Source organism: Aspergillus ibericus (assembly GCF_003184845.1).
Source record: "Aspergillus ibericus CBS 121593 unplaced genomic scaffold BO80scaffold_51, whole genome shotgun sequence".
NCBI lineage: Eukaryota > Fungi > Ascomycota > Eurotiomycetes > Eurotiales > Aspergillaceae > Aspergillus > Aspergillus ibericus.
In genome coordinates, this window is record NW_020292149.1 from 130,025 (window position 1) to 156,787 (window position 26,763).

At 52.9% G+C, this 26,763-nt stretch overlaps 13 protein-coding genes across 13 annotated transcripts; 8 read left to right on the plus strand and 5 right to left on the minus strand.

The window, feature by feature from the left end:
• Positions 1 to 93: 93 nt before the first annotated feature.
• On the plus strand, positions 94 to 1,405 carry BO80DRAFT_415897 (putative GPI anchored protein). The gene is made up of 2 exons (XM_025718156.1): positions 94 to 634; positions 685 to 1,405. The coding sequence occupies exons 1-2, from the start codon at positions 218 to 220 to the stop codon at positions 961 to 963; spliced, it is 696 nt and encodes a 231-aa protein (XP_025571219.1). The 5' UTR covers positions 94 to 217; the 3' UTR covers positions 964 to 1,405.
• Positions 1,406 to 2,364: 959 nt separating this feature from the next.
• On the plus strand, positions 2,365 to 4,034 carry BO80DRAFT_428718 (uncharacterized protein). The gene is made up of 2 exons (XM_025720310.1): positions 2,365 to 2,509; positions 2,563 to 4,034. The coding sequence occupies exons 1-2, from the start codon at positions 2,479 to 2,481 to the stop codon at positions 3,912 to 3,914; spliced, it is 1,383 nt and encodes a 460-aa protein (XP_025571220.1). The 5' UTR covers positions 2,365 to 2,478; the 3' UTR covers positions 3,915 to 4,034.
• Positions 4,035 to 4,169: 135 nt separating this feature from the next.
• Positions 4,170 to 5,490, plus strand: BO80DRAFT_428720 (palmitoyl-(protein) hydrolase). The gene is made up of 6 exons (XM_025720311.1): positions 4,170 to 4,279; positions 4,339 to 4,350; positions 4,434 to 4,524; positions 4,590 to 4,643; positions 4,698 to 5,086; positions 5,138 to 5,490. The coding sequence occupies exons 1-6, from the start codon at positions 4,197 to 4,199 to the stop codon at positions 5,232 to 5,234; spliced, it is 726 nt and encodes a 241-aa protein (XP_025571221.1). The 5' UTR covers positions 4,170 to 4,196; the 3' UTR covers positions 5,235 to 5,490.
• An 8-nt stretch (positions 5,491 to 5,498) lies between these two features.
• BO80DRAFT_468251 (uncharacterized protein) lies at positions 5,499 to 6,458 on the minus strand (the record flags this gene model as incomplete). The annotated part of the gene is made up of 4 exons (XM_025722916.1): positions 6,321 to 6,458; positions 6,247 to 6,260; positions 6,057 to 6,142; positions 5,499 to 6,001 (listed from the first exon to the last, which is right to left on the minus strand). The coding sequence occupies exons 1-4, from the start codon at positions 6,360 to 6,362 to the stop codon at positions 5,499 to 5,501; spliced, it is 645 nt and encodes a 214-aa protein (XP_025571222.1). The 5' UTR covers positions 6,363 to 6,458.
• A 92-nt stretch (positions 6,459 to 6,550) lies between these two features.
• On the plus strand, positions 6,551 to 8,302 carry BO80DRAFT_415909 (putative short-chain dehydrogenase/reductase family protein). The gene is made up of 2 exons (XM_025718157.1): positions 6,551 to 6,994; positions 7,054 to 8,302. Exons 1-2 carry the CDS (start codon positions 6,826 to 6,828, stop codon positions 7,890 to 7,892), a joined length of 1,008 nt encoding a protein of 335 aa, XP_025571223.1. The 5' UTR covers positions 6,551 to 6,825; the 3' UTR covers positions 7,893 to 8,302.
• A 600-nt stretch (positions 8,303 to 8,902) lies between these two features.
• Positions 8,903 to 10,273, plus strand: BO80DRAFT_496707 (nascent polypeptide-associated complex subunit family protein; the record flags this gene model as incomplete). The annotated part of the gene is made up of 3 exons (XM_025724037.1): positions 8,903 to 8,952; positions 9,288 to 9,460; positions 9,554 to 10,273. 3 exons carry the CDS (start codon positions 8,903 to 8,905, stop codon positions 9,799 to 9,801), a joined length of 471 nt encoding a protein of 156 aa, XP_025571224.1. The 3' UTR covers positions 9,802 to 10,273.
• BO80DRAFT_214578 (Mtc5p) lies at positions 10,099 to 15,112 on the minus strand. Its single transcript, XM_025714338.1, has one exon. The coding sequence runs from the start codon at positions 14,766 to 14,768 to the stop codon at positions 10,395 to 10,397; it is 4,374 nt and encodes a 1,457-aa protein (XP_025571225.1). The 5' UTR covers positions 14,769 to 15,112; the 3' UTR covers positions 10,099 to 10,394.
• Positions 15,113 to 15,287: 175 nt separating this feature from the next.
• BO80DRAFT_505148 (E2 ubiquitin-conjugating protein UBC13) lies at positions 15,288 to 16,543 on the plus strand. The gene is made up of 5 exons (XM_025724462.1): positions 15,288 to 15,494; positions 15,562 to 15,621; positions 15,689 to 15,777; positions 15,831 to 15,962; positions 16,019 to 16,543. The coding sequence occupies exons 2-5, from the start codon at positions 15,569 to 15,571 to the stop codon at positions 16,192 to 16,194; spliced, it is 450 nt and encodes a 149-aa protein (XP_025571226.1). The 5' UTR covers positions 15,288 to 15,494; positions 15,562 to 15,568; the 3' UTR covers positions 16,195 to 16,543.
• A 722-nt stretch (positions 16,544 to 17,265) lies between these two features.
• BO80DRAFT_483566 (uncharacterized protein) lies at positions 17,266 to 18,873 on the plus strand. The gene is made up of 3 exons (XM_025723438.1): positions 17,266 to 17,747; positions 17,816 to 17,996; positions 18,052 to 18,873. The coding sequence occupies exons 1-3, from the start codon at positions 17,299 to 17,301 to the stop codon at positions 18,652 to 18,654; spliced, it is 1,233 nt and encodes a 410-aa protein (XP_025571227.1). The 5' UTR covers positions 17,266 to 17,298; the 3' UTR covers positions 18,655 to 18,873.
• A 210-nt stretch (positions 18,874 to 19,083) lies between these two features.
• Positions 19,084 to 19,929, plus strand: BO80DRAFT_365334 (60S ribosomal protein eL24; the record flags this gene model as incomplete). The annotated part of the gene is made up of 3 exons (XM_025716191.1): positions 19,084 to 19,134; positions 19,271 to 19,414; positions 19,654 to 19,929. The coding sequence occupies 3 exons, from the start codon at positions 19,084 to 19,086 to the stop codon at positions 19,927 to 19,929; spliced, it is 471 nt and encodes a 156-aa protein (XP_025571228.1).
• A 1,105-nt stretch (positions 19,930 to 21,034) lies between these two features.
• gup1 (glucosamine 6-phosphate N-acetyltransferase) lies at positions 21,035 to 21,674 on the minus strand (the record flags this gene model as incomplete). The annotated part of the gene is made up of 2 exons (XM_025716197.1): positions 21,035 to 21,124; positions 21,213 to 21,674. 2 exons carry the CDS (start codon positions 21,672 to 21,674, stop codon positions 21,035 to 21,037), a joined length of 552 nt encoding a protein of 183 aa, XP_025571229.1.
• Positions 21,675 to 22,456: 782 nt separating this feature from the next.
• On the minus strand, positions 22,457 to 24,519 carry BO80DRAFT_390932 (class II fumarate hydratase; the record flags this gene model as incomplete). Its single annotated transcript, XM_025717167.1, has 6 exons — positions 22,457 to 22,687; positions 22,736 to 23,753; positions 23,809 to 23,924; positions 24,018 to 24,055; positions 24,118 to 24,162; positions 24,277 to 24,519. The coding sequence occupies 6 exons, from the start codon at positions 24,517 to 24,519 to the stop codon at positions 22,501 to 22,503; spliced, it is 1,647 nt and encodes a 548-aa protein (XP_025571230.1). The 3' UTR covers positions 22,457 to 22,500.
• A 381-nt stretch (positions 24,520 to 24,900) lies between these two features.
• BO80DRAFT_390934 (alpha/beta hydrolase) lies at positions 24,901 to 26,504 on the minus strand. Its single transcript, XM_025717168.1, has 3 exons — positions 25,724 to 26,504; positions 25,343 to 25,660; positions 24,901 to 25,276 (listed from the first exon to the last, which is right to left on the minus strand). The coding sequence occupies exons 1-3, from the start codon at positions 26,249 to 26,251 to the stop codon at positions 25,019 to 25,021; spliced, it is 1,104 nt and encodes a 367-aa protein (XP_025571231.1). The 5' UTR covers positions 26,252 to 26,504; the 3' UTR covers positions 24,901 to 25,018.
• Between the last annotated feature and the right edge of the window lie 259 nt (positions 26,505 to 26,763).

The following is a 26,763-nucleotide window of genomic DNA, read 5'->3' on the forward strand; positions in this document are numbered from 1 at the left end:
GGAGCTAGTATCAGGCCCATAATTGAACCTGGACCCTTTTGCATGAATCCCGCGCATGTCCTGTAACTTACTAGTACCACCCTCGCTTAACCCCTGTACTACAAAGCTCACGCCCGAGCCCACCTACCCTTGTCCGCTTGCATATAAAACCATCGCCGACGCCTGTGTAACAATTTTCAAGCCTCCTATTTCCCAAAAGCATTCACCCTTTAGCACCATGCAGCTTCATATTCTCTACCTGGCGGCTCTTGCGCCTTTGGTCGCCGCCCATTTCGAGCTCAAGTACCCTACGAGCCGTGATGGAACGGAAGAGGAGATGACCCAATTCCCCTGCGGTGGAGCTGCTCAATCCAGCAACCGCACGCAGGTGTCAATCTCCGCCGGTTCTTTCCCTGTGGCCCTATCTATGGGCCACTCTCAGACCGCCGTGGAGGTTCTCCTGGCACTGGGAAGCGATCCCGGTACCAACTACAACATCACCCTTCACCAAACCTTTGAGATTCAGGGTCTCGGAGCCTTCTGTCTCCCCCATGTGCTGTTCGACGAATCCATTCTCGGCGCCAATATCACCGATGGCATGAATGCAACCGTCCAGGTTCAGAGCAATGGTGACCCTACCGGTGGCCTCTACGCTGTAAGCTTTTCTCTCGTCCTCGGGTCTAATGGTATACTAACCTCTCCCAGTGCGCTGACATCCAGTTCTCCTCCACCGTCGAATACGAAGAACCATCCTCCTGCAAGAACAATACCGGTGTCACTGCCGTGACTTTCACCGGAGCTGCCGCACAGCGCAACGCCAATGAGTCCACTGCCACCGGAGGAGCGCAGGACAGCTCTTCCTCGTCTTCTACCACATCGAGCAGCTCAACCACCGCTACCTCCACCGGTGGTGCTGTTGCAATGGAGACTGCTGCGTGGGGAATGCTGGGTGCTGCGGTCGTGGGTGGAATGGCTCTTCTGTAAGAGCCAGGTTATGAGCTTGTGGTTCTGGCATCCAGTACGATGGCCAGGTACTGCGACTAATGCTCTATGGTGCATGAAGCAACCCAGTTATGGGTCCAGGAAACGGCCTTCTACCGTGCCACTCTCTTAAAAAGTGGAAGTGTTTCGGCAACTGTCACACATTCAAGCTGCGGAAATGGAAGAACCAATATCACCTGTTCAGAGCTCTGAATCATCGCTCACGGGGCGGTCTCGACTTCTTCTGGTTGTGGTAAAAGCAACCCGGAGCTATCGAGACCCCAACTTCGGTAAAACGTATGTCGAGTTGAATCGTGCACTGGGGCCAATGGAGTCTTCTGAGTGACCATCCTGAGAACACATCCCCAGGCCTTTCCCAGCTCTCCTCATTGACTGAGGTTAAATATGCAATATACATTAGTATAAATATAATTTTCTTTTCAATAAATAGAGACACGAGCAACGCACAGGACCATCTTCACAAGAATTTGTTTATTCGTAGTTCAAGCCTGCCGCATTTTGCGGTCCGCTTCAAAATAATCGTCGGACGTAGTCATTCTCGAATGCTTGATAAATATAAAAAGCAGATGTGTTGTTACCTTTATTCCTGAATATGGGGATTCTGACTTTCCAAAGATACATGTCTGAATGGCTCGGCAAATCAGAGATCAATCCCGTACCGTTTCTCATATGAGTTTGCCCGAGTCAATGTTCATAAATCTGCATTTCCTTAACAATCATCATCCAACATCCGCGCAGAGTTGTGCTTTTCTCAAGGAGTAAACCTCGTACAGCACCAACCCGACTGGAAACAAATCCCAATCAAGGTCCCAGATGACCATGGGTTAGAAACCCGGGCTACAAACAACACAATGACTATCAGCCTGTCCTAAAACGAAGTTAATTGATCCCAGGGAAGCCTAACGACTGCTTAGGTTTCCCAGGGTAATCATATCGGCAATCTGCTATCATGACACCCGGATACCATACAAAGAAACCTCTGGCACGTCAACGCTAATGCAGGCCAGCAAGCAAGGCTTCCCGCCTTAATTTCCGTTCAGATAGCGCCTCCAAAATCATGGGTGCAGCGAAACAGAAGTAGTTACCAATTCCGTGAAGGCCCTTCCCGGTGAGCCACGCGTAATTTCGCGTCCGATGCATGGCTTGGTTCAGAGGATCTATTGGGTAGCTGAGAAACGCTAACCTCGATTTTATTAAAAAGCTAATGTTGACAGCGATGATTAAGATGATGATGTTCTAGCGCGTTGGGGTTGGATCCGGTGCTGCCTGGCCAGCATGAGCGTGATCGCAAAGTTCTCCTCTAAAGGAAGTTGTTCGCGGACACGGAATATATAGTGGCGGTGCGACCCGTCGGCAATTGGGATCCTTTCGTATTGTCTGACTATTGTTCTCCGTCGTCACGTGTTTCTCAGGGGGCCACTTCTTGTTGCAACAAGAACTATTGTTCTTTCGTTTGCTTTTCCCTGTAGCCATACTTCATTAAGAAGAGAGACATAGATGGATATGTTCGAGAGGTTACGTCCAGCTGGTATGTGCGAAGTGCTTTGTCGGGGATTAATACCGAGGACTGACATCCGACAGGACCCCTGGAGAAATACTCCATCGCGCGCCTCCCGCTCAAGCTCTATTTCAATGTGGCGGTGTCGGCAACCTATACTCTTCCCGATACCTTTACTCTGCCTATTAAGGACTATGTATATAAGGCATGTGAGACATTGATCGGCCAACACCCTGTTCTCTCTGCGATCCCAGTGAACGAAGATACCGATGAGCCTTGGTTCGTGCGTCTCCCGGAAGTGGACCTGAGCCAGCCGGTGTCGTTGCAGGAGCGCTCCCGTGACTTCCCCGAGGGAGATGAGCCGGATGTCGAGTTGTGCGAATTGCTGCAAGTGCAGCATAGTACAGGGTTTACGGCGCCGTTGCCATACTGGAGGCTATTCATCTTGACGGATGATGCGAATGAGCGACGCTTCACGGCGGTTTACGTATTCCACCATGCGCTCGGAGATGGAACGTCAGGGAAAGCCTTCCATGAAACGTTTCTGGAGGCGTTGCACGCTGCTGCTTCCTTGACACTGGGAGAAGCCAAGCAGATCATCCCATCGCCGAAAACACCTCTGCTGCCCAACCTAGAAGCAGTCCATCCGTGTAATTCGACAATCCCTTTCATTGTTAATGTGCTGTTTAGGGCCAAAGTATGGTCCTATCGCGACCCAGGTCTCTGGACAGGAGCGAAGATCTTCGTCCCGATTGACACACAATTACGACAAATCGTCATCCCGGCGGCTGTGTCTGCAGCGTTTAGGAAGAACTGTCGCCAAAACAATGCTAGTGTTACCGCTGCCCTACAGGCAGCCATTGCGCGCGCTCTATTCACCCACCTACCGCAGAACTACACAAAGGTCAACCTTACCGGAGCCATATCATCACGAAGGTGGCTGAAGGGGGAAATCACTGAACAGTCGATGGGTGTCTGGGTTATGGACTTTGGGGAAAGCTTTGTCCGAAAGCAGGTGAATAAGTACCCCGACGCTTTCCCATGGGGCGAAGCGAGAAAGTCCCGCGCGACGATCGAACGGACACTGAGTCGCAGAGGCAAGAATACTGGTGTGGGTTTGCTCAAGTTCGTCGATAACTTCCAGGATTTCCTGCAGGGTAAGATAGGCAAAGACCGCGGCGAGAGCTTTGAAGTGTCCAATGTTGGAGTCTTGAACCCTAACCAGGCAGAAGACTCGTCGCGTCCGCAAATTGGACGGGTGATGTTCTCCCAGACGCCTAATGCCACTGGTGCTGCTCTGGTGGTGTCTTCAATCACAGGCGGAGATGGTTCATTGGTCCTGGGCATCACATGGCAGAAAGGCGTTGCAGAGCCGGAGCTGTTCGATGCTGTTATCGAAACGCTGGTAAAGGAGCTGCACAATGCTGCCCAATGACTCGCATGAGCAATACACTTGAGGTGCCATTTTGGTTTAATGTTATATAGTGAATCCTATAGGCCTGCATAATAAGTAATGAATGAGCTTTCTTGTGAAGTATCATTGATGGATGAACTCCGCGGCCAAGGAGCGGCCTCCGGAGTCCGACGATCGCGCAAGGCGGTAGGCCTGGTCCCTCGGCAGAATCGCGGGGAAAGGCCCCTTCCATCATTGTTTCCATCTGTTGAACTCGATCCATCATCTTCATTTTCTCATCTGACCAGGAGAAACGATATCAAGATGCCTCCCCGCGCCCCCTATATTGTGCCGGCGCTCACGAAGCACACCGCGACAGTGATCATGGCCCACGGCTTGGGCGACAGGTTGGTTTCTAGGATAAAACACCCCGGTTTACATTTGGCTGACGGTTGTCTGCATATAGTGGTGCTGGATGGTATGTTTCCCGGCTATAATCTTTCCACAGGCCTTCAACTATTCCCTCCCCAATCGGATATTAATCGACCGGGCCGATGACAGGATGGCTCTGGCCCAGAACTGGCGCCGTCGCGGCATGTTCGATGAAGTGGCTTTCATTTTCCCGAATGCGCCCATGATCCCTATCACAGTGGTACGCGATGGTTGTTGCCTATTGCACCGAGACCTGAATAGGCCGGGCTAACATGGCGGATATAGAACTTCGGAATGAGCATGCCGGGATGGTACGACATTTCCAAGCTGGGTCGTGATGTGAGTTGTGCAAGCTGCTCTATGTCCAAGGCGAAGAGGACTGACTGTGTATAGTTGGACTTTGAGGAGGCCATCCGCCACCAAGACGAACCAGGTGCCATTCGTTCCCGTGACTACTTCAACACCCTCATCAAGGAGCAGATCGATCAGGGCATTAAGCCCTCCCGCATCGTCCTCGGAGGATTCTCCCAGGGTGGAGCCATGTCCCTCTTCACGGGTCTCACGAACAAGGAGAAGTTAGGTGGTGTGTTTGGTCTCTCTTGCTACTTGTTGCTCCATGATCGGGTCAAGAACTATATCCCCGAGGATTATCCGAACAAGAAGACGCCGTTCTTCATGGGTCATGGTCTGGAAGACGAGGTGGTCAAGTATGACTTCGGTAAGCAGTCGGCAAAGATGCTGGAGGATTTGGGCTTGGAGGATGTCAAGTTCCATTCTTACCCGTGAGTTTCCTTCGTTCCTCTGCGGTGTTATAGTTGCTGACTTGTGGGTAGTGATCTCGGCCACTCTGCCGATCCGGTTGAGATTCAGGACCTGGAGAACTTCCTTGGCAAGGTCATTCCTCCGGAGGATGCTGCCTCTGGGTTATGACTTGATGATGGCAGTACGGCCCTGGCCGGGCCATCTATGGCGACCCCCGTCACATATGGAATCTTTCTGGGCATCGTTGTATTGGTAATTGCGGTTTTGCTGTCGAGGTTCAGCTGGAGGGAGAAGCGAGCTGCACCAATGAAACAGGATTGAACATATGATTTGCTTTTGGCTTCTTGAAGATGTCTAGACGATAGATCAATATGCACGAATTGACGGAATCTAGTAGCCATCTACCCATCACCCCTAAGTCTCGAGATATATCTATTGTTCAGTCAAAGCCCTCTGAATAGAGGCATCAATAGCAGCCACCATCGCCTCCGTGTTCTCCACATCAAATGGCACCAAATGCCTTGACCCATGATCATAGAACCTGGCCTTTGCCGGGTCACACACCCTATACAGATGCATGCTGGAGGGATACAACTCATCCTGCTTCCCCACAATGTTCGTTGTGTGGATCTGGACCGGGTACTCGCCTCCGGGTGGAGGCACAGCGAGGACCTCGTTGCCAGTACTGTCGAACGGCAACGCACCGCAGATGAACACTGCAAGCTTGAACAGGGGCTCTTTATGTGTTTTCGCATGATGCGCAATCATCGCACACGCGAGCGAAGCACCTTGGGAGAATCCCATAACAGCATCGAAAGGTCCTTCACGTTCGATGATCTGGTAGACGTGCTTCATTGAGATGGCGAGATTCTCGCCCGGGGCTTGGTCGCGAGGATAGTGGTTGTAGAAGGGCCCAGGGAACAGACCCTTTAGCTCTGTTGAGTGTCAGCAACACCATCATTCCGGATCGGCGGGGGCGGGGTGATGTACGGGGTTCAACTTCGGCCTCCATGTAACCATTGTAGTATTTGAATGTATGGCCTTTTTTGGCGAGGTCATAGCTGATTCCACCTGATCGCGTCGTTAGAATGGGACGTTAATTGAAATTCGACGGTGGTGGTCTATCTGGACTGGTGGATCTGTGCCAATAGCCATTGGAATTGCTGTTCAATTACCGGATTGGACCTCGAAGATCTATGAATGGTGTCAGAGATCATGGCGGGGAAACGGAGATAAGTGCCGGCTCTGACATACTTCAGCGTTGGTACCTGCGCCATGGAGACAGAGGAACCGCATCTTGGGAGTTAAATGCGAGTGTCTTTGGGGCGTTTTGCTTGACTGGTCTGATCGCGAGAATGGCCGACGACGACGAAGAAGGATGGAGGGAGAGAGTCGCAACCAGCGCAAGAGCCCCTCCGACCGTCAGCCCAAAGCGGCTGCCACTAACGTCAGATCTTGCCTTTCTGCAGACCACTCTCGGCCTAGCAACATTCTTGGCCGACGTCCTTCCTTCTGGTACCTTCATCGCGACCATCCCTACTTTTGAGACCAACTCTGGTCCTACCCACCTCCGTCCCCATGTGAACATGTCGCACCCTGCGGAGTTTCTCCTAAACGGCTTGATCTCCGGCACCGAGGCCGGCCCCCGTGCCGCCCTGGAGATCTGGTCTTCTATGCTGTCCTCCCCCCAGGAGGCATCAGGGGTTCTGCATCGCTCCTGTCTACGCGATCGTGCCAGCTCGGGCTGATTTCTCAACCAATGGCTTCCATTGTCAATTTCGTCTCGAATGTTCTGTTCCGTCCGATAGAGTCCTATTGCAGCTTTGGACCGACGGTGAACGAACTCACCCTGGGTCTGCTGGGCTACTCCTTCAAGCCGGAGCGTGATATCAATGATCTGTCAGGGAAGGTCGTCTTTGTTACCGGAGGTATTATCTTCTGTCCCGGCTATCCGATACATGTTACTGACTTATTTATGGGTCTACAGGAAATGCCGGTCTAGGAAAAGAAACAATCCTCCAACTTGCCCGACACCGTCCATCCCGCATATATCTCGCTGCGCGGAGTGCAGCCAAAGCTGAAGATGCCATCGCTTCGATCCGAGAGCACGTCCCGTCCGCTGATATCCGTTACATATCATTGGACCTGACATCGTTCAAGTCCATCCGTGCCGCCGCAAAGCAGTTCACGTCGGAGTGCGATCGCCTGGATATCTTGATTCTCAATGCAGGAATCATGAACACCCCGCCCGCGCTTACGGAGGATGGATTTGAGATCCAGTTTGGAACAAACCATATTGGTCATTTCCTGCTTACTGAGCTGCTACTTCCCACGCTGCAGCAAACCGTTGCTCTTTCGTCGGATGTCCGAGTAGTCACGTTGGCTTCTGCCGCAAATGTTGCCGCGCCACCCTTCGAAATCATGACTTCTACGTCGGCTCTCCTGGCAGACCACACGTTGACCCGGTACAGTGCATCCAAAGCGGCGAATATCCTTTTTGCGTCGGAGCTGGCTCGTCGCCATCCGGAGATCCTTTCCGTCTCGGTCCATCCCGGCTGTGTCGTGAGTGAGCTCTGGGACCATACTAGCAAGATTAGCATCATGGCCAAGTATAGCATAGGTGCTATCTTGGCGTTCAGTCGGAGTGTGCGTACCGGGGCAGTCAATCAGCTCTGGGCTGCCGGGGCGAAGAGAGAGCTGTTGGACAATGGGGCCTATTATGTTCCCATTGGGGTGCGTGCTGCGAACAACCGCTATGCGATCGATACCGACATGGCGCGGCGGCTGTGGGAATGGACCGAGCAGCAGATTGCTAAGAGGTCCTGATCTCCCTCTGTCTATGGGCTTTTTTCTTCCCTTCGTCTGCTTTGGGGCTGCCCATCGGTCCGACGGAGATGTTGGTCGGCTTTTCAGTACTCTCATTTGGATATGGGTGGAGTAACTTGTACATATACTCATAGTTGATATACATCTAAAGGCATAATGGATCCCGGATGATGTGCAGGGTGGTCCGGATAGCGGGGGTCGGGTAGGCTCGCAGATTACCGGATTAGGCATGAGATGCCGGGGTTCGGGTGGTGAGCTTCCATTCGGTCGCGATGGGCGGTACCACCGTCGCAAGTTGGTGAGAACCCTACCAGGAAGGATGCTATGCCCTTATGAAATGATAATTCAACTCGAGCCTGGACAGTATGCGCCTCTGTCCGTGGTTCCTGAGCCGATGATCTCGACCGGCGGCGACATCAACAGCGGGTGATCGTTAGGGTTTAGCCGAGGAGCCTCTGGAGGCAGTCCCTCGTTTCGCCCACAACCACTCACCTCTCACCAGCACGTCCATCCAGATACCCCCAATGAAGGAATCCCCGATGCCAACCATCCAGGAAATGTAGTTCGTAGCGTAGAAGCCATGTAGGTGGTAGATCCCTACCGTAGCGTAGCAGAATCACGAATATTAGCGAGCGCAGCGCTGGGAGTGGACGCAGTCGGCGCTGCTCCCCACACAAACCCGCCGGCGCATCATCGAACTTCATCTCATCCTCCCACTTCCACTTGCTCTCCTCCTTCCCCTCCAGCACCACCCCATCATCAATCTAGGTACGTCTACACTACCCCTCTTTTCGCCCTGGAAATTCAGATCCCGTGTCCGGCTACACGAAATTCTTCATCCGAAATCCTGTCCACGGTCGCGATTTGAGATTCCCCCCAACACACACGCCCGCCATTCACCTTACCGAGCGATCCTCTGTGTGCAAAAGTTCCACACTCACCTCAACCGACGAGATCTGACAACACCCGCTTCTTAGGTTTGAACGGAAACAGTTCATATCATCATCAAAATGGATCAGGCAAAGTTGGCTAAGATGCAGGCTAGCGTGCGGATTGGTACGTTTTTTTCCTTCTCTTTTTTTTCTCTTGGTTTTTTGGGGGAAGAAACTCGATTTATAATCATTTCCCACGAAAGAGCTCAGTCTTTGTGTACGTGATGGAATGGGATTGGATTCTGCGAGAAATGGCTAGGACAGCTAGCTAGCTCGATCCTATCCTGTTCGATCACGTCACAATGGATTGATGATTGATTCGCGTGTATGGTTTGGTTTGGTATGAGTTAAGACGACTAAAGCTAACCACCACTCTCTTTAACTACAGGGTACGTATAATACAACACCACACACCAGACCACACCATCGATGTCCACGAAACCGCGAAACTAACAACATCCAGAGGCAAGGGTACTCCCCGCCGCAAGGTCAAGAAGGTCCACAAGTCCTCCGGTGCCGATGACAAGAAGCTCCAGGCCACCCTGAAGAAGATGAACGTCCAGCCCATCCAGGCCATTGAGGAGGTCAACATGTTCAAGGAGGACGGAAACGTCATCCACTTCGGTGCCCCCAAGGGTAATTCCAACCTCTCCCCCTAACCTCTACCACCCATACACACAACCCCCTCCTCCGTCAAGTCTGGACAATACTAAAACAAATGCTGAATAGTCCACGCCTCCGTCCCCTCCAACACCTTCGCCCTCTACGGCAACGGCGAGGAGAAGGAACTCACCGAGCTCGTCCCCGGTATCCTGAACCAGCTCGGCCCCGACAGCCTTGCCTCCCTCCGCAAGCTCGCCGAGAGCTACCAGAACATGCAGAAGAACCAGGCCGGCGCTGACGGCAAGAAGGACGACGATGAGGACGACATCCCCGACCTCGTTGAGGGCGAGAACTTCGAGAGCAACGTTGAGTAAATTCAAACAACCCCCCAATGACGTCTTTTCTCACCCGGGATTTGGATTGGAAATGAACACGGTGTGTCCCGGGACCCATGAATGAAATTCCACGGCTTGTGCTCTTGTTGCGCTGGCGGAGTTTTGTCTTGTGTTTGTGATATCTTAGGTTGATTTGAGAGGATTGAATCAATAAAATATGAATCTTTTTTTTTTCTTCATTGTGTTGGGGTGGATGGTGGGGATACTGTTTGGGATGGGTTTGGGAGTGAATTTGAGGGAATTGGGCTGTTTATGGGATTTGGGGTGTCAAGAAGAATGTTGTTTGGGGTTTGGATAAGTAACTGGGGAATGGGGCGTATTACGATGGTGTCACCTTTGTTAGTGGCCTAGAATGTAGACTCGATCGAACGGCTCATGACGAGGTAGACTAGAGGCTCTAATTGGTAACCAGAGACTCTGATTGGTACTAGAGGGTAGTAATCTAGCAACGTATATCTAGTCAAGCAACTCGATCATTTGAATGTCAAAGATATGGCAACCGCTGAACAACATGGGTATTGGTATACATCAAGAATCGTGATAGGGTCTGAAACACCCCGCAACCAGCAAGTTCATCTGCTCTCCACCTGGTTCATGGAAGACTTCTTCGGCACAAACGGGGCGGTGGTAGGCTTGGACTTTCTCCGCTCGTCCTTGACGCGTAGCCCTCTGCTCAAACCGCCGCCCAGGCCCCGGGCAAGAGAAGCAAAGGGAGACGCAGCTTGCCACTGATCGAGGTCGTCTTCGTGTTGACCAACGCTGGTCGTGACCTCGCCGTTGTGTTTGGAGGATCCCGATCCATCCGAAAGCTTAGCGCGGTGACGGTAAAGCGAGGTCTCGCTGCCATGCGTGCTCGGGGAAGTCGGGTTCAGTTTCGTTGGGGTGGTGGGTATGTCGGTGTCAATATAATCGGCGCATTTGCAGCCGCAGCCGCTGGGGCAGAACTGGTATTCGTCCTGCTCGGTGTTGTGAAGATCACGCTGCGGGTCCGATGAAGCCATTGAGAACCAGCCGCGGTGACAGTCGAAGCAACTGACGTGACCGCAGCCGAGGCAGGGGATGAGCATTCCTTCAACGACTTCGCCGCAGACAACGCAGGGGATTTTGAGGGCAAGAGGCTGTTTCGGTTTGCAGTGGGGGCATGTGATTGGAGGTATAGTTATGCTCTTCACGTGGCTCTTGGGGACCGCGTCGGTGAGAGCCTTCGTGGCGAAGATGGAATGCTGCAGAGCCCGGCCGCAGCTACTGCAGTGGCGATGGATCTCAAGACCTTGGTTATCGGTGTCGACAGCCGCTACTGTGGAGCTTCTGCGCTTGGAGGCTGGGAGCGAAAACGAATCGTGGTGGCTCCTGTGGCGACGGTGTGTTGGCGGCTCCTTGGTGGGAGTTGGGTTGCCGCCGATCTTGAGCACTTCGCTACGCTGCACTGGCAGTCCCCAAATGGACAGCAGGTGAGCATATACTGCGCGATACGACCGGTACAGCCACTCTTTCTTGGGGTCCAGGAAGCTATGCTGTGACGGTCCGTTGTTCTCAAAAGCAGCCTGGTTCTTCAAGACCGCTTTAATCTTCGTGGAAGGTTTGGCAGGAGTAGGCCGCTCACTTTCCGTGTCGGAGTGGGTTTGTGAAGTGAGAGCGGTAGAAGTGGTCAGGTAGTCGGGAACTGCTGAGGCAGGTTTGGCAGAAAACGCGCTGGTCACCCACACACCCGGTCCGCCGATTGTATTAGGACTACCACCAGGGTTGAGAATCTTTCTGGATAGGGCGGTTGCCGGAGGAGACGCCGATGAAGGCCCAAACGTAAGGGACCGTGAGAGGGAGGAAGCCAGGACAGAGCCAAGGCCAGACCCACTGCGCGGTTGGGATTGCTGGTCAGGGGAAGCAGCTATTGCTATATTCTGGGTCCAAGTCTTCCGGTCTGCTGTCAAAGGCCCGGCTCGGGCAGCTAGAGGAGGGGTTGTGCCTGTGGAGTATGGGGGAGTAGAATCCGGGCGCCAGATTTCAGACGAAGATCGTCCGGAATTATGTGTGATGGGTGTTGCATGGCTGTCCTTTGGCGTAGCGGCAAGTGGCATGACCGGCTGCGATTTGTTCTGCATGACCGAGTTGGGGGCGTATAGATCAAATGAGAATGCATGTTCCTCCATTCGCTTGGACACTGCCCTGTTATTATGGGCTTGTTCCTTTGAGGTCTCGTCGCTGTTGGGCTCATGCAAAACACAAGACAACATGGCAATCATCTGCACGTCGCCAATCTGTTCAAAGTGCTCAAAAAGGGCAGGGATCAGCCAGCGACCCCCGAATGGATGATCGCCCCATTGGATCGCGGCATTCGCAGGCTCTTTGGGACGTTGGTCCTGGCTTCCCGTATCATAACTCAGATCCACCGCGCTGTCTTTCCTCTGGATATACGGCCGGTCCAGGGTGTCAAACCCAGACGAGAACATCGAGGTTTTGCTGTTGTGCAGGATGAGCCGAACAAGTCCCCAGATTCGGGCCAGCTCATGGTAGCCGTGGGCCAGGGCTACTGCCGAGTTATGCGCACAGACATCTGTGACTTTGCCACAAATGCGATACTTGCTAGCCAGATCCCGCTTCGCTGGGAGCAGGTCACTGAAGTCGTGGATTGAGATCACGTTCTGTGAACTTTCAGACGACTTCGCCGTCATCGCCCCGATGGTTGATCTCTGGGAGTTGTCCGTAGAGCGCGGCCGGTACAGTCCAAGACTGCCACCACTTCGCCAAGTCTGGGGCGTTGGGAAGCGGTGTTGTAGTCCTGACAATATACCAGAAGACCCAGAAGAGCTTGACGACTCGGCATCCGAATCGTCAGAGTATTCAGAAGCGCCATCATCAGTGCTAGCCATCGTAACAGATGTCCGAGGCCCAGGGGAATTAGTTTGTATCCGACCGAATCCTTCAAAGACCTTGTCCGCTCTCGATAACCGGGTCATTTCCTTAAACCCAAGGTTTTCCAGCCAGTTCGATTTGTCCTTCTTAGAAGGGAAAAAGCACACCAACCGGCCATCATTGGCCCAGAGCGCACCGCATCCCTTGGCCACGGGAACCATCACATTGGCGTTGACCGGACGAAGCAGCTCAGAGCTCATGCCTAAATCTTGGCTTTGAGACAGCCCGACTTCGTCCTCATCACTAGACTCCTCGCCGCCTAGCTGACCGTTGACGGGAGACTTGACGGTGTCTGCGGTTTCCCCGAGGATCCATGCTATACTTTCCTCCAGGGTACTCTCGCCCAAAAGGTAGCGAACAACTCCTTCGAGACACCCTCTCTTGTGAGCAAGGAAGGTTTCGGCAATCGTGCGAAGCTCGGCGATAATCTTCTCGGCGAGTTGGTCAGTAACAGCCGCAGTCTTCTGCACACTAAACGTCGGCAGGGCAGCCCGAGGATAATCGACGGGGAATTTGATGTCGACTTTCAGGAAAAGGGAGTCACCATCTGCGCCCCATGGTCCGAGAAGGGATATGGTTGCCTTTCGTTGCCTGACATCAACGGATTCGAAAGCAACCTTAGTAAATTTTTCGCCGACATGGGTTATCTCATCCCCTAGGGTTTCAATATCCCAGCCGGATATTTTCACGCCTCGCATCCAGGAGATAGGATTGGTGTCGGTTCGAATGTTCGTCCGGCCCTGCATGCCAATTCGGGATTCGGGATTCCCTCCACCCTGCGTCCAAGCGCGAGCATACGGAACCGATATCGTATTCATCCCCTGGTTGCGCGAAGTCTGAGGTGTAGAGCTCTGTCGAGTGGTGGGCGACAACGAGTCCGTATCTTCGTCATCTTGGTCAACATTCGTGTCCCGATATGACCGGTACAGGGCGCCCTTGCGCGTGAGGTGTAAATTTGACACGTAAGATTTCCCTTTCTCGAAGCCAACCCTTTGCATGATATCCGGATCTACCCTGTGTAAGCGCAGTTCCCGATCTGTGCCCCAAGACACTAGCTGGAACTCTCGGTTATCGATGCCATCCACAACTCCGCCGCGTGCTCTCCAGAGGAACTCCTTCACTTGACCTTTGTGTCCTGGAAAGCTATGCACCAGAGGAAGGTCATCATTGGATGTAGAGCCATCTCCAGCTCTGCGGCTATACAAATGGAGATCACTGTTACCTCTTTGTGGCATGGCCAACACACCCCATCCGAAAGGGGTGTTCCTTGCCCGCCATACTGGAAACGGTGTTTTGATCACCTTCTCCGGTACCTCAGTATCCACGGTATAATCCCAGAATTTGATTGTCTTATCCAGAGAGCAGGTCACAAGAGCTCCGGGCCGCACTCGATTCCAATCTAACCCGTAAATTTTAGTGCTGTGTGCCTCGATGGACTTGATTGGATACGCGCCCATTCGCTTGTCCCATATCCGCAAGAACTTGTCGTGGGAACTGGCAATAACGTTGGGGTCTTGTCGGTTCCACTTGACCTGGGTAGCTCCAGCAAGCCAGTCCGAGAATGAGATGGCAGGACGGGAGGGAGTCCGGAGGTCCCAACAGTGGACGAAGCTGTCCACGGCACAGGTCGCGAGCATATCTGCATGGTAGGCAGAGAAATTGATATCTGTGATGGCTCGCGTGTGCGCGTGTAGAACATGTTCAATAGGGCTTTGTGAGCTCTTCATTCCTAGGTTCCATACCAGCGCCTTTTGGTTTGACGTGCTTACGACCCAATAGTCTCGGGAGGCAAACGGTGACCACTGGACATCTGCAACTTCCCATGGTGTGTGATGCGGAAGATATCTGGGCGGAGAGTAGGGCGAGTCCAGATCAATGACGTGGAGACCCTCCTTTGAAGCTAAGACCACATCCCGTCCACAGGGCGATATTGACATCGACCCAACAGGTTGCTCCACATGAAACGAGCTATCCTCGCCAAATGTTGGGCTCTCGAAGGCCGATGTGGGTGGCCTAGGCTCGTTGAGGTCCACCATAGTTATGTCGCCGACTCCGGCCTTCTGAATCTCCTTAATATCTGTGCTACCTATCGGCTGCTGCCCACACGGTGTGGGAATGTCGGAGTTAAGGAATCAGGAAGCACATTGGTGATAAGTATACATGCAATCGTGGACAGTGCTCTCATGTCGACCGGGCTCGTCGAGGCTTCTTCATCAGTTGGGTAGGGTGAGCGGATCTGAGAAATTGGCTGCGCGCATTGCGCAGGTCTTCATGGGGCGGTCGAGCTTGGAATTCTAGAGATGGATGCACCGTAACGTTGTCGAACCAATGAAAGAACGCTATTTAGACACGATTAGTACGGGAAGTGAGGGAGCAGCCCACAAATCAATTGGAGTCTTGCCTAGGGGGAAACATCCGAAACGAGGGCCTCAATCCGCACCAGCCACTCCGCAAGTCTGGGGTTGGCGAGTTGCTCCCGGCCGCTGCCTCCGATCCTCCCAATCGGGCCCGGGATCTTGCACTCTTAGTCTCTCCTGCCTCCCGCGCCCATTACGGTGGACGATGTGCCCAGGAAGCGCAGCCCCTCTGTCGGTTACGTCGTTCCATATCGAACACCAGCGATAGGATCATCCCAGGTGGCCGCTGCTGAATCTCACCCCCGACCATCTGCTCAAGGCTGGTGCCGAGTCTTCCCTTTCCAACAGTACGTGGAAAAGGTATCCGCCGCTTTCCGACGGTCAGAAAACTGCAGGAGCAGAGCCGTAAGCCCCACCTTGATAAACGTGAATCGCGGGGGTGCACAGTGCATTAAACGTTGCTACTCGACAGGCTCAAGATGGCGTTGCCAAAGAGAATCATAAAGGAGACAGAGCGCTTGATGGCAGAGCCGTAAGTAGTTCCATTATTTAACCTAGTACCACCGCAGTAGGAATTGTTGACGCATACATGTCCACAGAGTCCCTGGCATCAATGCTGTACCCCATGAAGACAACCTCCGTTACTTCGACGTCTCCATCCACGGACCGGCGCAGTCGCCGTACGAAGGTAAACAATAATCACTCCTTGGGTTGTGAGGATGGAAGCTGATTGCTTTGAAGGTGGCATCTTTCGCCTCGAACTGTTCTTGCCTGAAGATTACCCGATGACTCCGCCTAAGATTCGCTTTCTGACCAAGATCTACCATCCCAACATTGACCGCCTGGGGCGGATTTGCTTGGATGTTTTGAAGAGTATGCATTTCTACGGACAATCACTGGAAGGCGTTAAATGGCTAATGTGTGGTTAGACAACTGGTCCCCTGCCCTGCAAATCCGTACGATCCTGCTCTCAATCCAGGCTTTGCTGGGAGCCCCGAACCCGGATGACCCGCTTGCAAATGACGTTGCTCAACGTTGGAAGGAGGACGAGCCAACAGCCATACAGACAGCTAAGGAGTGGACTAGAACCCATGCCATGACCTAGATAAGACAGGCATAAGAACTGCTTTAACCTGCAAAAAACTGTAAGAGCGGCAATGTTGCGATGTGACCATGAGCAAAAGTACTGCGTTCTGCCTCCCTGGCAGCTCTCTAGGATAGGTCTGAATTCCCCCGGACCTTCCCATATGACGGAACAGGCATTATCTTTTCATCAGCCACGGTTCGTTTCCCCAGCAATGCCCATGTATGGCGAAAGGGCTATGGCTCATTCCAAATTGTGTGGTATAGGCATATGCTTGCTTTCTTCAGGCTAAGATCTAGTTATTCCGATTTTAGAGTGTTATGCTTCGATAGAATCGCAATATACCTGTAGTAGATAGTTCTTCTCCGTGTTTGCTTCTACGTGCGTAATGTTTACAGGGTAAATCCGACTGCGAATGTTAGGTCTCGGTTTCTATAGGCAGTTATTATTATCGACTACCGCTGGTTCATGCAGCCAGCGATGCTCGTATGCAGGGCATTTGATAAATCTCCGAAAATCAGAAGTACTATGCATATACAACCTTGGACGCTAGCTAGGGGACTGACTGTCCTGACTATGTATCCTGCGCTTGAGTTGCATATCAGATAACTTAATGGGGCCCGATTTAACAACCTACCTAGTAGTTTGGTGCTCATGTAGAGCCTGTATTTAATACAGCTTCGGGTCGTGCCTTCCTGTGCGCATGGTCACCTGCCATACCCGGCAGAAATCACTTGCTCCTGCTCACAGTGTTAGTCAGAGTGAATACACACGCATGCTGAATCCAACCTCATCTCTTTCTTCCTTAAACCCCGTCAATCTTTCTACCAGCTAAGTGCTGGATATTGTTACTATCAGTGGTATTTAACTCTTAGCAGGCTGTCTACTTACTGAGCACTTCAACATATTTAGAAGCCCATCAGCCAGAATGTTAAGATGGAAGAACAAGAGTAAGAAAGGGAAGAAGAGTGGTAGGAGCAACTATGGGAAAACTAGGTGCGGTTCTTTGCAGATGCATTTTACCAGCTTGAATGTGCTAAGGTATCTAGTTCTATTATTGTGTGTGACAGCCACGCTTCTGGGAGCGACTCACACGTTTTCCAGACAAAAGAGTGCAACAATCTGATGTCGTCTGAACTTGACCAACAAACCAACGACATCACCACCCAGCTAGCAAGCACTTTCCGTATCACTGATGACCAGGAGGACCCGCCTTCTTTATCTGCTGTGAATGAGAACCCCACGCAGCACATAGAAAAAGGTGACGATGTAATATCTCTGCACACTCCGCCTGAATGTTCTTTCCCAAGCAGCTCCCAAACATCTCACTCTTTATCTACCGCTCCTGAGAAGCCCGATGAGGTACCGTCTTCCTCGCATCAATCCGATTCGCTCGACATCGATCATATAATCACAACAGGGCGTGGTCTGACCGGAATATTGAAAAAGCACAAAGACAAGAAAACGTCCAAGAAGGTCAAATTCGCGATCACCCCTACAAAAGTTGTGAAGCGCTACAGATCAACAGAAGGTGGGTGCTCTTTAGTCCAGAGGCATATGATGTGTTCACGATAGTGACTACTGAAACAGACCGCGAGTAGAAAATGAATAACATGGACGCCTTGCATCGTGCTCATCCGAGCTTTCCATCCATAAACAGCCATAAATCCGGCCGAAGCTTGAAACAAGTGGTACATGTTATGGCGGAAGACCAGTGCGTCAGCGGTGGAAATGGCAATAGCGAGAGCAAGGGCGGAGACAAAGCGGGCAACCAGTATGACGAGAGCTTCCCCATAGTTAGCAAGAGCTCATTCAATGATTTGGTAAATGGCATCCAATTTCATAGCCGCTGCTTCAAGGCTGCTAACATAATAAAAGATCGAATACATCCGCCAGAGCACCGCGTGCGAGGTCAAAACGCACGATCCCAGCAAGCCCCAGGTACGCCAGAGAGAGGACGACATCAGGGCTTGGGACTACAGGAACATTTGGTGCACCAAATGCTACGGGAAATGCCCTGTTTGCGATACCTTCTGCTGCGTGTACGAGGAACTCCGGTCCGTAGTCACCGATGAGGAATGCGACCCTCTCTTATCGCGAGATCGAGGACGAAGCATGGGACTCATAGAAGTCGTGGGAGCCTACGTTAAGGACACAAGCACATTCTCGTTGTGTACAGCGCCTGGAGGCTGCGGAAGGCACGTCTGCCCGTCCTGTTGCGGGGTGTGCCCAGATGATTGGTGCCAAGATGTGCAATGCAAGGTGAGCGACGACTGGTGTCTCTTTCTTTCAACCGGACCAGGCAATTGGGCTGACAACCATTTTCGCTCAGGAGTGCAAGGCAAATCCTTGGGCGGAATGCGACTGGCACGAGCGGTCGGTGGTGCGCCGTGTAGTGAAACGATAAGACACGATCATGATCAAGTGACGACTCCTCTAATTTTTAATAGTTTATTGGTTGATGCTTGGTTATTATTTTGATCTTACAGGTGGAGATTGGATGGATTGAGGATGGTGATTCTGGTATCATTTCGTCATTCATATAGGGGCATTAATCTGAGAGCATCGAGAACGAATATCTATTGAAACAGCTCCGATCCAGGTGTGCCATCATAGAGAGGTTAAGACCTTGAGTTCGGATAAGAAACTATCATAATGTTCCACAAGCCCGTGCCAAAACAAAAGTCATCGACCGTAAACACCCCGATCCCCGATATCTGGAGAAGTTGAGGCGGAAGCCAACAGCCAAGGGCAGGGGTGGTCACGTGGCACCGCTTAGCGAGGCTCCGCACCGCACCACAATTGTGTCAGTCTCACGAACAGCTCGCCGCAGAGACCGCTTCGACTCAACCACCCAACGCCAACCGACAACATCTCGTCTCGACCGGCTGCGCATCTCAGACGTTCAAGATGCGTACCTACGACGATTCTTTCAGCGGTCAGAAGATCTACCCTGGAAAGGTGCGTTTTGTGTCCCTTTCCGCCAGACAGAACTGCAAAACCGACCGGCCTCGATTCCACCACGAAACCATATCCACACCTTGCACCAAAGCATGGAAAGAATACTCAGTTGACGGTTTTTTTGTACAATATATAGGGTAAGCTGTACGTCCGTGGCGACAGCAAGATCTTCCGCTTCCAGAATGGAAAGTCCGAGTCCCTCTTCCTCCAGCGCAAGAACCCCCGTCGCATCGCCTGGACTGTCCTCTACCGTCGCCAGCACAAGAAGGGTATCTCTGAAGTCAGTACCGCCATTTCTCCCTTTGGATTGATTGTTTTGTTGTGTTGCCATGCGGGTTGAAGAGGAGGATGGTTGGATCGATTCACGACACGAACACAATGACCATGCGTCATCGAAGGGGGGGATGACGATTGCGGGATTGAATGGAATAATACAACCTGGGACATGATGCTGCAAGCAACTGCTTGGAGGAGTCTATGTGGGGGACACATGCTGACGGGACCCTACGTGATATACAGGAAGTTGCCAAGAAGCGTACCCGCCGTGCCGTCAAGAGCCAGCGTGCTATCGTTGGTGCCTCCCTCGATGTGATCAAGGAGCGCCGCAGCCAGCGCCCTGAGGCCCGTGCCGCTGCCCGCCAGCAGGCCATCAAGGATGCCAAGGAGAAGAAGGCCGCCAACGAGAGCCGCAAGCGCGCCGAGAAGGCCAAGAACGCCGCTGCTCCCGCCCAGCGCATCCAGAGCAAGCAGGGTGCTAAGGGCTCTGCCCCCAAGGTCGCTGCCAAGTCGCGTTAAAAAACGGAATAGAAGCGGCACTGGCTTGGGCTGGGGAGTAAAGGAAGAAAACACTGGGAAATGTGTGGACATAGGGAATTTGGGAGGTCTCATCCCCCAGGAGCGTTTTTTGCCTCACAAAGTTTCTATTTAACCAAACGAATTTCTTTCGGCGTATGAGCGATGGGGTCGGGGGGAATTTCTTACGGATCAAGAATTCCCTCTCCCCCTCTCGGATAGGACTTTTTTTTCTTCTATCATTTTGCGCCCTCCCTCTCCTCTTCCCATCCCTATGGTATCTTTACTATACTCCCCCAGGAAAATGAAAAATGGATGTGATATGATGGCCCTTTGTTTTCCTCAATCTTCATCCAGTAGCCTTTCCCCGATGTATCGCTCGGTACAGTCCTTGCAGTACTCCGTAATCCATCAAAAAAGCACGCGCCCCATATGATCTCATCACCACCCTTAGCCTTGCAACCAAACAGTCTAGCCCGGCTGTTCAAGATCCTCCAACCCGGATATGCCGGGCCCCATCAGGGCCTATCACGTGACAGACTATAGGGCACAGACCTAGACTAACCTGTTCCGGCACTGCATGCATAGCTGAGTAAGTCATGTTGCATTTGCGTAACAGTCAAGGTTATGCTTATGTCCCTTCCTGCCTTAGGCATAAAGGGGTTAGTTGCATGCCGGGGAAACCATGACAACAATCAGTGCTTGTACTCTGCATCCTCGGAGGGTTTTGCGGGCGGGAGGGATGTTTGTTGATAGGTGGGTAGAAACAATGTGTTTGATGATGGTGGGGAGGGATTATGGATGTGAATTGCTATGTTCATCTGGGGATAGTTGTGGTGTAGAAAGTTGTGGACTAGACACTCTGTGCTTAGGTTCTATTCTATTGTGTTGTGGCTGTTTAGTGGTGATATTCAAGAGGCTTGCAGTCGTGTATACGCTGTAAATAAACGTCTAATTTCTCCATATGATCAACCATGTCAATACCATCCACAATATAACCCCGTCCCAGATCTATGTATATAAGGAAACGCCGAAAGAGAAACGACTCTTTATTAGAGAAATACAGAACCCGAAACAGATATAACTCGAGCTTCCAATCAGAAGAAATCTAGTAGTAGTGCGCCATCTCCAATCCAGCACGCTTGAACCCACACTTCAGGTAGAAGCCCTCGTTGGTCTCGGAACAATCGAGGATACTCTGTTAGACATCATGTTAGTTTCGCTGTCTATGCTGACTCCCTGAAATACCGAAGCGCTTCAAATGAAAAGAGAGGGGGAAATCATACCTTATAACATCCAACCTTGGCAGCCACGAAATCCAGCGCCTGAATAATCCTCAACCCCAGCTTCTTTCCCTGCTGGTTCTTCTCGACCGCAATATCCTCAATATGACCGACCATGCCAAGAGAGTGAATGAACTTGCGCTCAACGATCAGACTACCAGTGCCCACGATGCGGTCCTCGCCGTCGCAGACAACAAGGAGGTAGTACTCGTCGTTGCGGGACGAGATCCAGTCATAGCGCTGGTTCCATTGCTCCTCGGTGATGTCGCCGACAGTGGTCAGGACACGCAGGACATCAAGGTAGCCGCGCTGGTAGTCGGAGCGGCGGACGGGGCGGATCGTGTAGTTTTCGGGCAGGACGGCGGCGACTTCGGGGGAGATGAGGGAGGCGGGGAAGAGAGGGGCGTCGTCGGGGGAGGAGACGGCCTTGACGGGGGTGGGGGGGACGGTTGCGGTGTTGGTCATTTTGACTGTAGTGGGTTGTATTGTAGGGGAGAGGAGGGGGTCAAAAGAAGAGGTTCTTGAGTCGGTGTGCGGAGGAGTTCGTTGGAGGAAGGCCCCTGGTTAGTGGCGGGGTCAATTGGAGGATGGGTTGGATCGGGAGGACCGAGAGACGACGTGGAACGAGAGACGTAAAAGACGGAATAAGCAGATATCTGGAACGAGAGACAGAGAATTTCCAACGAAGGTGGTTATATGGAGGCAGGGGAAGGGATGGAGGAAGAGAACAGGTCGTGGAGGACTCAGCGGAAGTAATAAACAAGGCCGCAAGGCACCGGCGAGGCCCATGGGTCCGCCTGAAACCAATCCCCATGGCAGATGGCGCTCCCCCTGACTACCGCCACCTCTACGGGTCACTTACCACACTCAACAGGTCGACGGGACCTGCTAGGCTGTTGGTCCCTTCCAAGCCCTGCGGCAGTACAACCTGACTCCTGGGTTGGTTGATTTCTTTGTCACCCGCCCTCTACAGCCCACCAGCAGTGGTTGCTAGTCGTGCATAGACCGGGGGGTGGGACCGCTACCATCCAAAAATAGCACCACGGAATCCGCCCCGAGATCAGACCAAGGTTATACCGGAAATTTTTCGAGAACCAATTCCATGCCTACGAGAGTGCATGCACGTAAGGGTGATCCGCGGATAAGCTGAACAGTAAGAATAGTACAGTAGTATTCCTGAGTATACATAGATTTGAAAAGGCAAAAGCTCGTCGTCGCTAGATTGCTCCCTCCAAGCTAAGCCAAAACATCTCCCCGCCGGTGGCGTTCATCCAACTCTCCGGCTATACATCTATTTCTTCTCCTTGGGGCTCAGCATCAGCTCCGGGCGGACGTGCTTGTCGAAGTCCTCCTCGCTCAGAGCCTTCAGCTCCATCGCACTCTCCTTGAGAGTGAGACCCTTCTTGTGGGCGTTCTTGGCGACCTTGGAGGCCATGTCGTAGCCAATGACGGGGTTCAGGCAGGTGACAAGCATCAGACTAGATAGCGATCAGCGCGGGATCCGCAACTTCACACGGGATACATACCTCTCGTGGAGGAGAGCGTTGATTCTGGGCTCGTTGGCCTCAAGCCCGTGGACCAGGTTCTTCTCGAAGCTCTTCATGCCATCGGCCAGGATGCGCACGCTGTGCAGCAGGTTGCGGATCATGACGGGCTTGAACACGTTCAGCTCGAACTGACCGTTCATACCGCCGATGGTGGCAGCGACGTGGTTACCCATGACCTGGGAGCAGACCATGGTAAGGGATTCGCACTGGGTGGGGTTGACCTTTCCGGGCATGATGGAGGAACCGGGCTCGTTCTCGGGGAGGACCAGTTCACCAAGACCGCAACGGGGACCGGATCCGAGGTAACGGATGTCCTGGGCGATCTTGAACAGAGAGCAGGCCAGGGTGTTCAGGGCACCAGAGGCCTCAACAATGGCGTCGTGGGCGGCCAGGACCTCGAACTTGTTGGGGGCGGTCTTGAACTCAGTGCCGGTCATCTTGGTGACCTCGGCGGCGATGGCCTCGTCAAAGCCCTTGAAGGTGTTCAGACCAGTGCCAACGGCGGTACCACCCTGAGCCAAGAAGCGGAGGTGGGGGATGGAGGCCTGAACGCGCTCAATGTTGCGGTCGAGCTGAGCAACGTAACCAGAGAACTCCTGACCGAGGGTAAGAGGGGTAGCGTCCTGCAGGTGAGTACGACCGATCTTAATGATCTTCTCGAAGTTCTCGACCTTGACCTGGAGGGCATCCCGCAGGCTCTGCAGAGAAGGCAGCAGGGTGTTCTCGAGCTCCAGGACGGCAGCAATGTGCATGGCGGTCGGGAACGAGTCGTTGGAGGAAGCGGACATGTTGACGTGGTCGTTGGGGTGGACGGGCTTCTTGGAGCCCTTCTCGCCGCCCAGGATCTCAATGGCACGGTTGGAAATGACCTCGTTGGAGTTCATGTTGGACTGGGTGCCGGAACCGGTCTGCCAGACAACGAGAGGGAAGTGGTCCAAAAGCTTGCCCTCAGCAACCTCGGCGGCAGCCTGCTGAATGGCCTTACCGATCTTAGGGTCTATCCACATGTCAACCTGATTGAAACCGTCTCCTCTGGGTCGATGGCGGCTTACCGAGGCCAAACTGCATGTTCACGGTAGCAGCAGCACCCTTGAGGATACCGAAAGCCTTGACGACGGGCTCGGGCATGCGGTCCTGGGGCTGGTTGATGTCGAAGTTGCCCAGGGAGCTAGTGTAGCATCAGTCAGCGTCCTCTCATTCCTCCGTCCGGTCGCATGTCTAGCTTCCAGTATCGCAACCATTCTCGAGATCGGGATCTTACCGCTGGGTCTGGGCACCCCAGTACTTGTCCGCGGGGACCTAGAAAGAATGCTCAGTTAAAATTGCATGGCGCGAATCGTGTCCACGAGTGTCGTGCATACCTGGATCTCGCCGAAGGCATCGGTTTCAGTGCGGGTAGCCGAAGACTAGAGCAATAACCGATCAGTAATGTATTTCCACATGGCGGTGTCTCAATGGTGATGGCAATCGCCATCGAACTGAGTGCTCGCTTGCTTTCGTAGAGGTGTAGATGAGCATACCATTCTGATGGTGGTGCTGAAGGCTCTCTTGCTGGAGGTAGAGTTCAGGGACTGGAGGCGGGGAAACTGTTGGAGGGAACGGCTATTGGAGCTCAAAAGGCGACGGCAACCGAAAGAGGCGGGAGTGACAGCCACAGCAGCGCGGGCAACTGCGGGGGTGCTGGCCGATGCTCGAGATGCAGCATGTGTCAGAGAGGCCATCGAGCGCACCGCGGCTCGGGACGAGTGGGCAGGTGTCAACATGGCGACCGGCTTTTGATCTGCTCATCACGCGCATTAGACAGGGTGTGTGCGGCCAATGGGGGAAGCCATTGGAAGGACCATGGGTCAAGGAATCTGGGGTAGTCATACTTCTAAAAGAAGGGGATAAAAATGGAGAGCGATCTATAAATGTTCAATTCTACCCAAAACCTGGGGGACGATCCAACCACGCAGAAAGAAGGGAAGAAGAAGAGCAGCAACAGCCGCGCATATAATATTTAATCCACCCCAACCGTTTCCGATACCGCCTGCCGAAAACTCCCGGCCCGGTACGGCCATGACGCCGGTTACCCGTCCTTGACCGCCGTCTCAAGCATCTATGACGAGGCGCCGGGTACGGTACGGTAAAGATTATCGTCGGATAAACCATGATCCTGCCTGTCTCTCCGCATCTCCAATGGAATGTCAATGCATTGTTTGTTCTCCAGAGTCCATACTACTCCGCCCCTTCCAGCCACATCCCTTCAGCCGAATTACCTATCTACATCACAAGTTCCGTCCTCATCGTCCTAATTACTTTCTCACTGTATTGACGTCCGCTCTCCAAGATGCCGTCCAACAGGGAGAATGTGTGGGGTGCTCCGGCCATACACACCAACTCCACTTGACAGCCGGCGGCTCTCAATTTGGCAGCGTAAACCTCGCCTTCGTCCCGCAGAGGATCCATTTCAGCGGTGAAGATTAACGCTGGTGCCAGCCCAGAAAAGTCGGGGGCCATCATAGGGGAAATCTTCCAGTCCTAATGCACAAATCAGCAACTTGCAGTGGCGCGCAGCTATGGCTGCCAGCGAGCATGGTAACTCACCTCCTCCGAGCTTGCTGGCCGAGGAACCCCAAGGAAATGTCTGTGGAAGTAGGCCATCCGTGCTACAGGAAGGATTGCTGTGAACTCCATCTCTTGATACGATGCATAGGGGCAGTTTTCCCGATCGAATTCGCCATCCGGAGTGAAGGCTCTGAGTAGATCACACACGGGCACATTCAGCACCTGCAGGCGCAACGGGATGCTGGCATCACGACAGAGATGGGCGACCACGGCTGACAGATGACCTCCCGCCGAAGACCCTCCGACGGCCATTCGATTCGGGTCCAAATTGAACTCCTCTGCTTTTTGGGAGCGGATCTGCACGCGGTGTCAGTCCGCAGCGATCATACCGGGCTGGATGGAAGGGCAATCAGAGCTGACCCAGTTGAAAGCTGTCCAACAATCATCCACAGGGATCGGATACTTATGCTCAGGCGCTAGCCGATAGTCAACATCGAACGCAACCAGGTTCCCGTCCAGACTGTCGACGACTCTTTTACAGAAGTCGTGGTCTTTTGAGAGATCGCCGAACACCCAACCCCCTCCATGGAAATTGACATATGCGGCCCTCTTTTTGGCCTTGCTATTCTCATCCATGATAGGAGTGGGCTCGAATATGCGTACTGTGATCTCTCCACCCTGCACGGGGCATTTCTGCTCCGTGATGCGAAAGACATCGGGGCCCAGAGCACGACCGTAGCTGATGGCGTACTTGGCTGGGTTCTTGCGGAATTCCTCAATTGGGACCTCGTGCGTATGCAGCCTGCCGGCATTGTACTTGTTGTAGTGTTCCACATAGACCGGGTCGAAGCGAGATAGCAACTCTGGTGGGATACTGTTATGCAGTGGTTGCAAAACGGCCTTGGGCCGTAGCTCATTCAAGGTCTTCTCGTCGGTGAGGGCGGCCATGCTGATGTCAGTGTCTCCAATTGTACGGTTATAGTTTGAGATGAAGTAGCTTCAGGACGAAGATGAGGATGTCAGGTCATGCCTTGGATGGGCGATAACCCCCTCCTGACCCCTCATGCTCGGCCGCGATCCGTTATCAGCAAGTGACCCTTGAACGCAACCCCGTGATTGTTGCCAAGGACTACGCGCATCGCCTTGATACCAACCTCATGGCCGATGGTCGGCCAGCAAGGGATTGCAAATTGATGCTCCGTACGGAGTATCGGCAAGTCTTATGATGAGGGTGTGAACATTCCGGGTGAATATCCGCTCGGTTATTGTCGGATCAACCGCCCTCGCCCGGCCATAGCCGCCCTCGCAGCTCCCCCGCCGTCTGTCATACTCGGAATCTTGGATAGACGGATCCCCCAGTAGTACGTTTCCAGTCATTAGCTCATCGACTACTATCGATCTACGGAGTACTAGCACTAAAGTTGACTTCCGACCACCACGCGGCAGCTGACTTCGGTGGA

Bases quoted from the DNA above. Each gene is read 5' to 3' on its own strand.
- BO80DRAFT_415897 (XM_025718156.1), top strand. From the start codon at position 218: ATGCAGCTTCATATTCTCTACCTGGCGGCTCTTGCGCCTTTGGTCGCC. The intron at 635-684 runs GTAAGCTTTTCT...AACCTCTCCCAG, and splicing joins CTACCGGTGGCCTCTACGCT to TGCGCTGACATCCAGTTCTC.
- BO80DRAFT_428718 (XM_025720310.1), top strand. From the start codon at position 2,479: ATGGATATGTTCGAGAGGTTACGTCCAGCTG. The intron at 2,510-2,562 runs GTATGTGCGAAG...GACATCCGACAG, and splicing joins CGAGAGGTTACGTCCAGCTG to GACCCCTGGAGAAATACTCC.
- BO80DRAFT_428720 (XM_025720311.1), top strand. From the start codon at position 4,197: ATGCCTCCCCGCGCCCCCTATATTGTGCCGGCGCTCACGAAGCACACC. The intron at 4,525-4,589 runs GTACGCGATGGT...TGGCGGATATAG, and splicing joins CCATGATCCCTATCACAGTG to AACTTCGGAATGAGCATGCC. The intron at 5,087-5,137 runs GTGAGTTTCCTT...ACTTGTGGGTAG, and splicing joins GTCAAGTTCCATTCTTACCC to TGATCTCGGCCACTCTGCCG.
- BO80DRAFT_415909 (XM_025718157.1), top strand. From the start codon at position 6,826: ATGGCTTCCATTGTCAATTTCGTCTCGAATGTTCTGTTCCGTCCGATA. The intron at 6,995-7,053 runs GTATTATCTTCT...ATGGGTCTACAG, and splicing joins GGTCGTCTTTGTTACCGGAG to GAAATGCCGGTCTAGGAAAA.
- BO80DRAFT_214578 (XM_025714338.1), bottom strand. From the start codon at position 14,768: ATGGTGGACCTCAACGAGCCTAGGCCACCCACATCGGCCTTCGAGAGC.
- BO80DRAFT_505148 (XM_025724462.1), top strand. From the start codon at position 15,569: ATGGCGTTGCCAAAGAGAATCATAAAGGAGACAGAGCGCTTGATGGCA. The intron at 15,778-15,830 runs GTAAACAATAAT...ATTGCTTTGAAG, and splicing joins GGCGCAGTCGCCGTACGAAG to GTGGCATCTTTCGCCTCGAA. The intron at 15,963-16,018 runs GTATGCATTTCT...ATGTGTGGTTAG, and splicing joins TTGCTTGGATGTTTTGAAGA to ACAACTGGTCCCCTGCCCTG.
- BO80DRAFT_483566 (XM_025723438.1), top strand. From the start codon at position 17,299: ATGTCGTCTGAACTTGACCAACAAACCAACGACATCACCACCCAGCTA. The intron at 17,748-17,815 runs GTGACTACTGAA...TGCTCATCCGAG, and splicing joins CATATGATGTGTTCACGATA to CTTTCCATCCATAAACAGCC. The intron at 17,997-18,051 runs GTAAATGGCATC...ACATAATAAAAG, and splicing joins AGAGCTCATTCAATGATTTG to ATCGAATACATCCGCCAGAG.
- BO80DRAFT_390934 (XM_025717168.1), bottom strand. From the start codon at position 26,251: ATGGCCGCCCTCACCGACGAGAAGACCTTGAATGAGCTACGGCCCAAG. The intron at 25,661-25,723 runs GTCAGCTCTGAT...CACCGCGTGCAG, and splicing joins GTTGGACAGCTTTCAACTGG to ATCCGCTCCCAAAAAGCAGA. The intron at 25,277-25,342 runs GTGAGTTACCAT...TTTGTGCATTAG, and splicing joins GGCCAGCAAGCTCGGAGGAG to GACTGGAAGATTTCCCCTAT.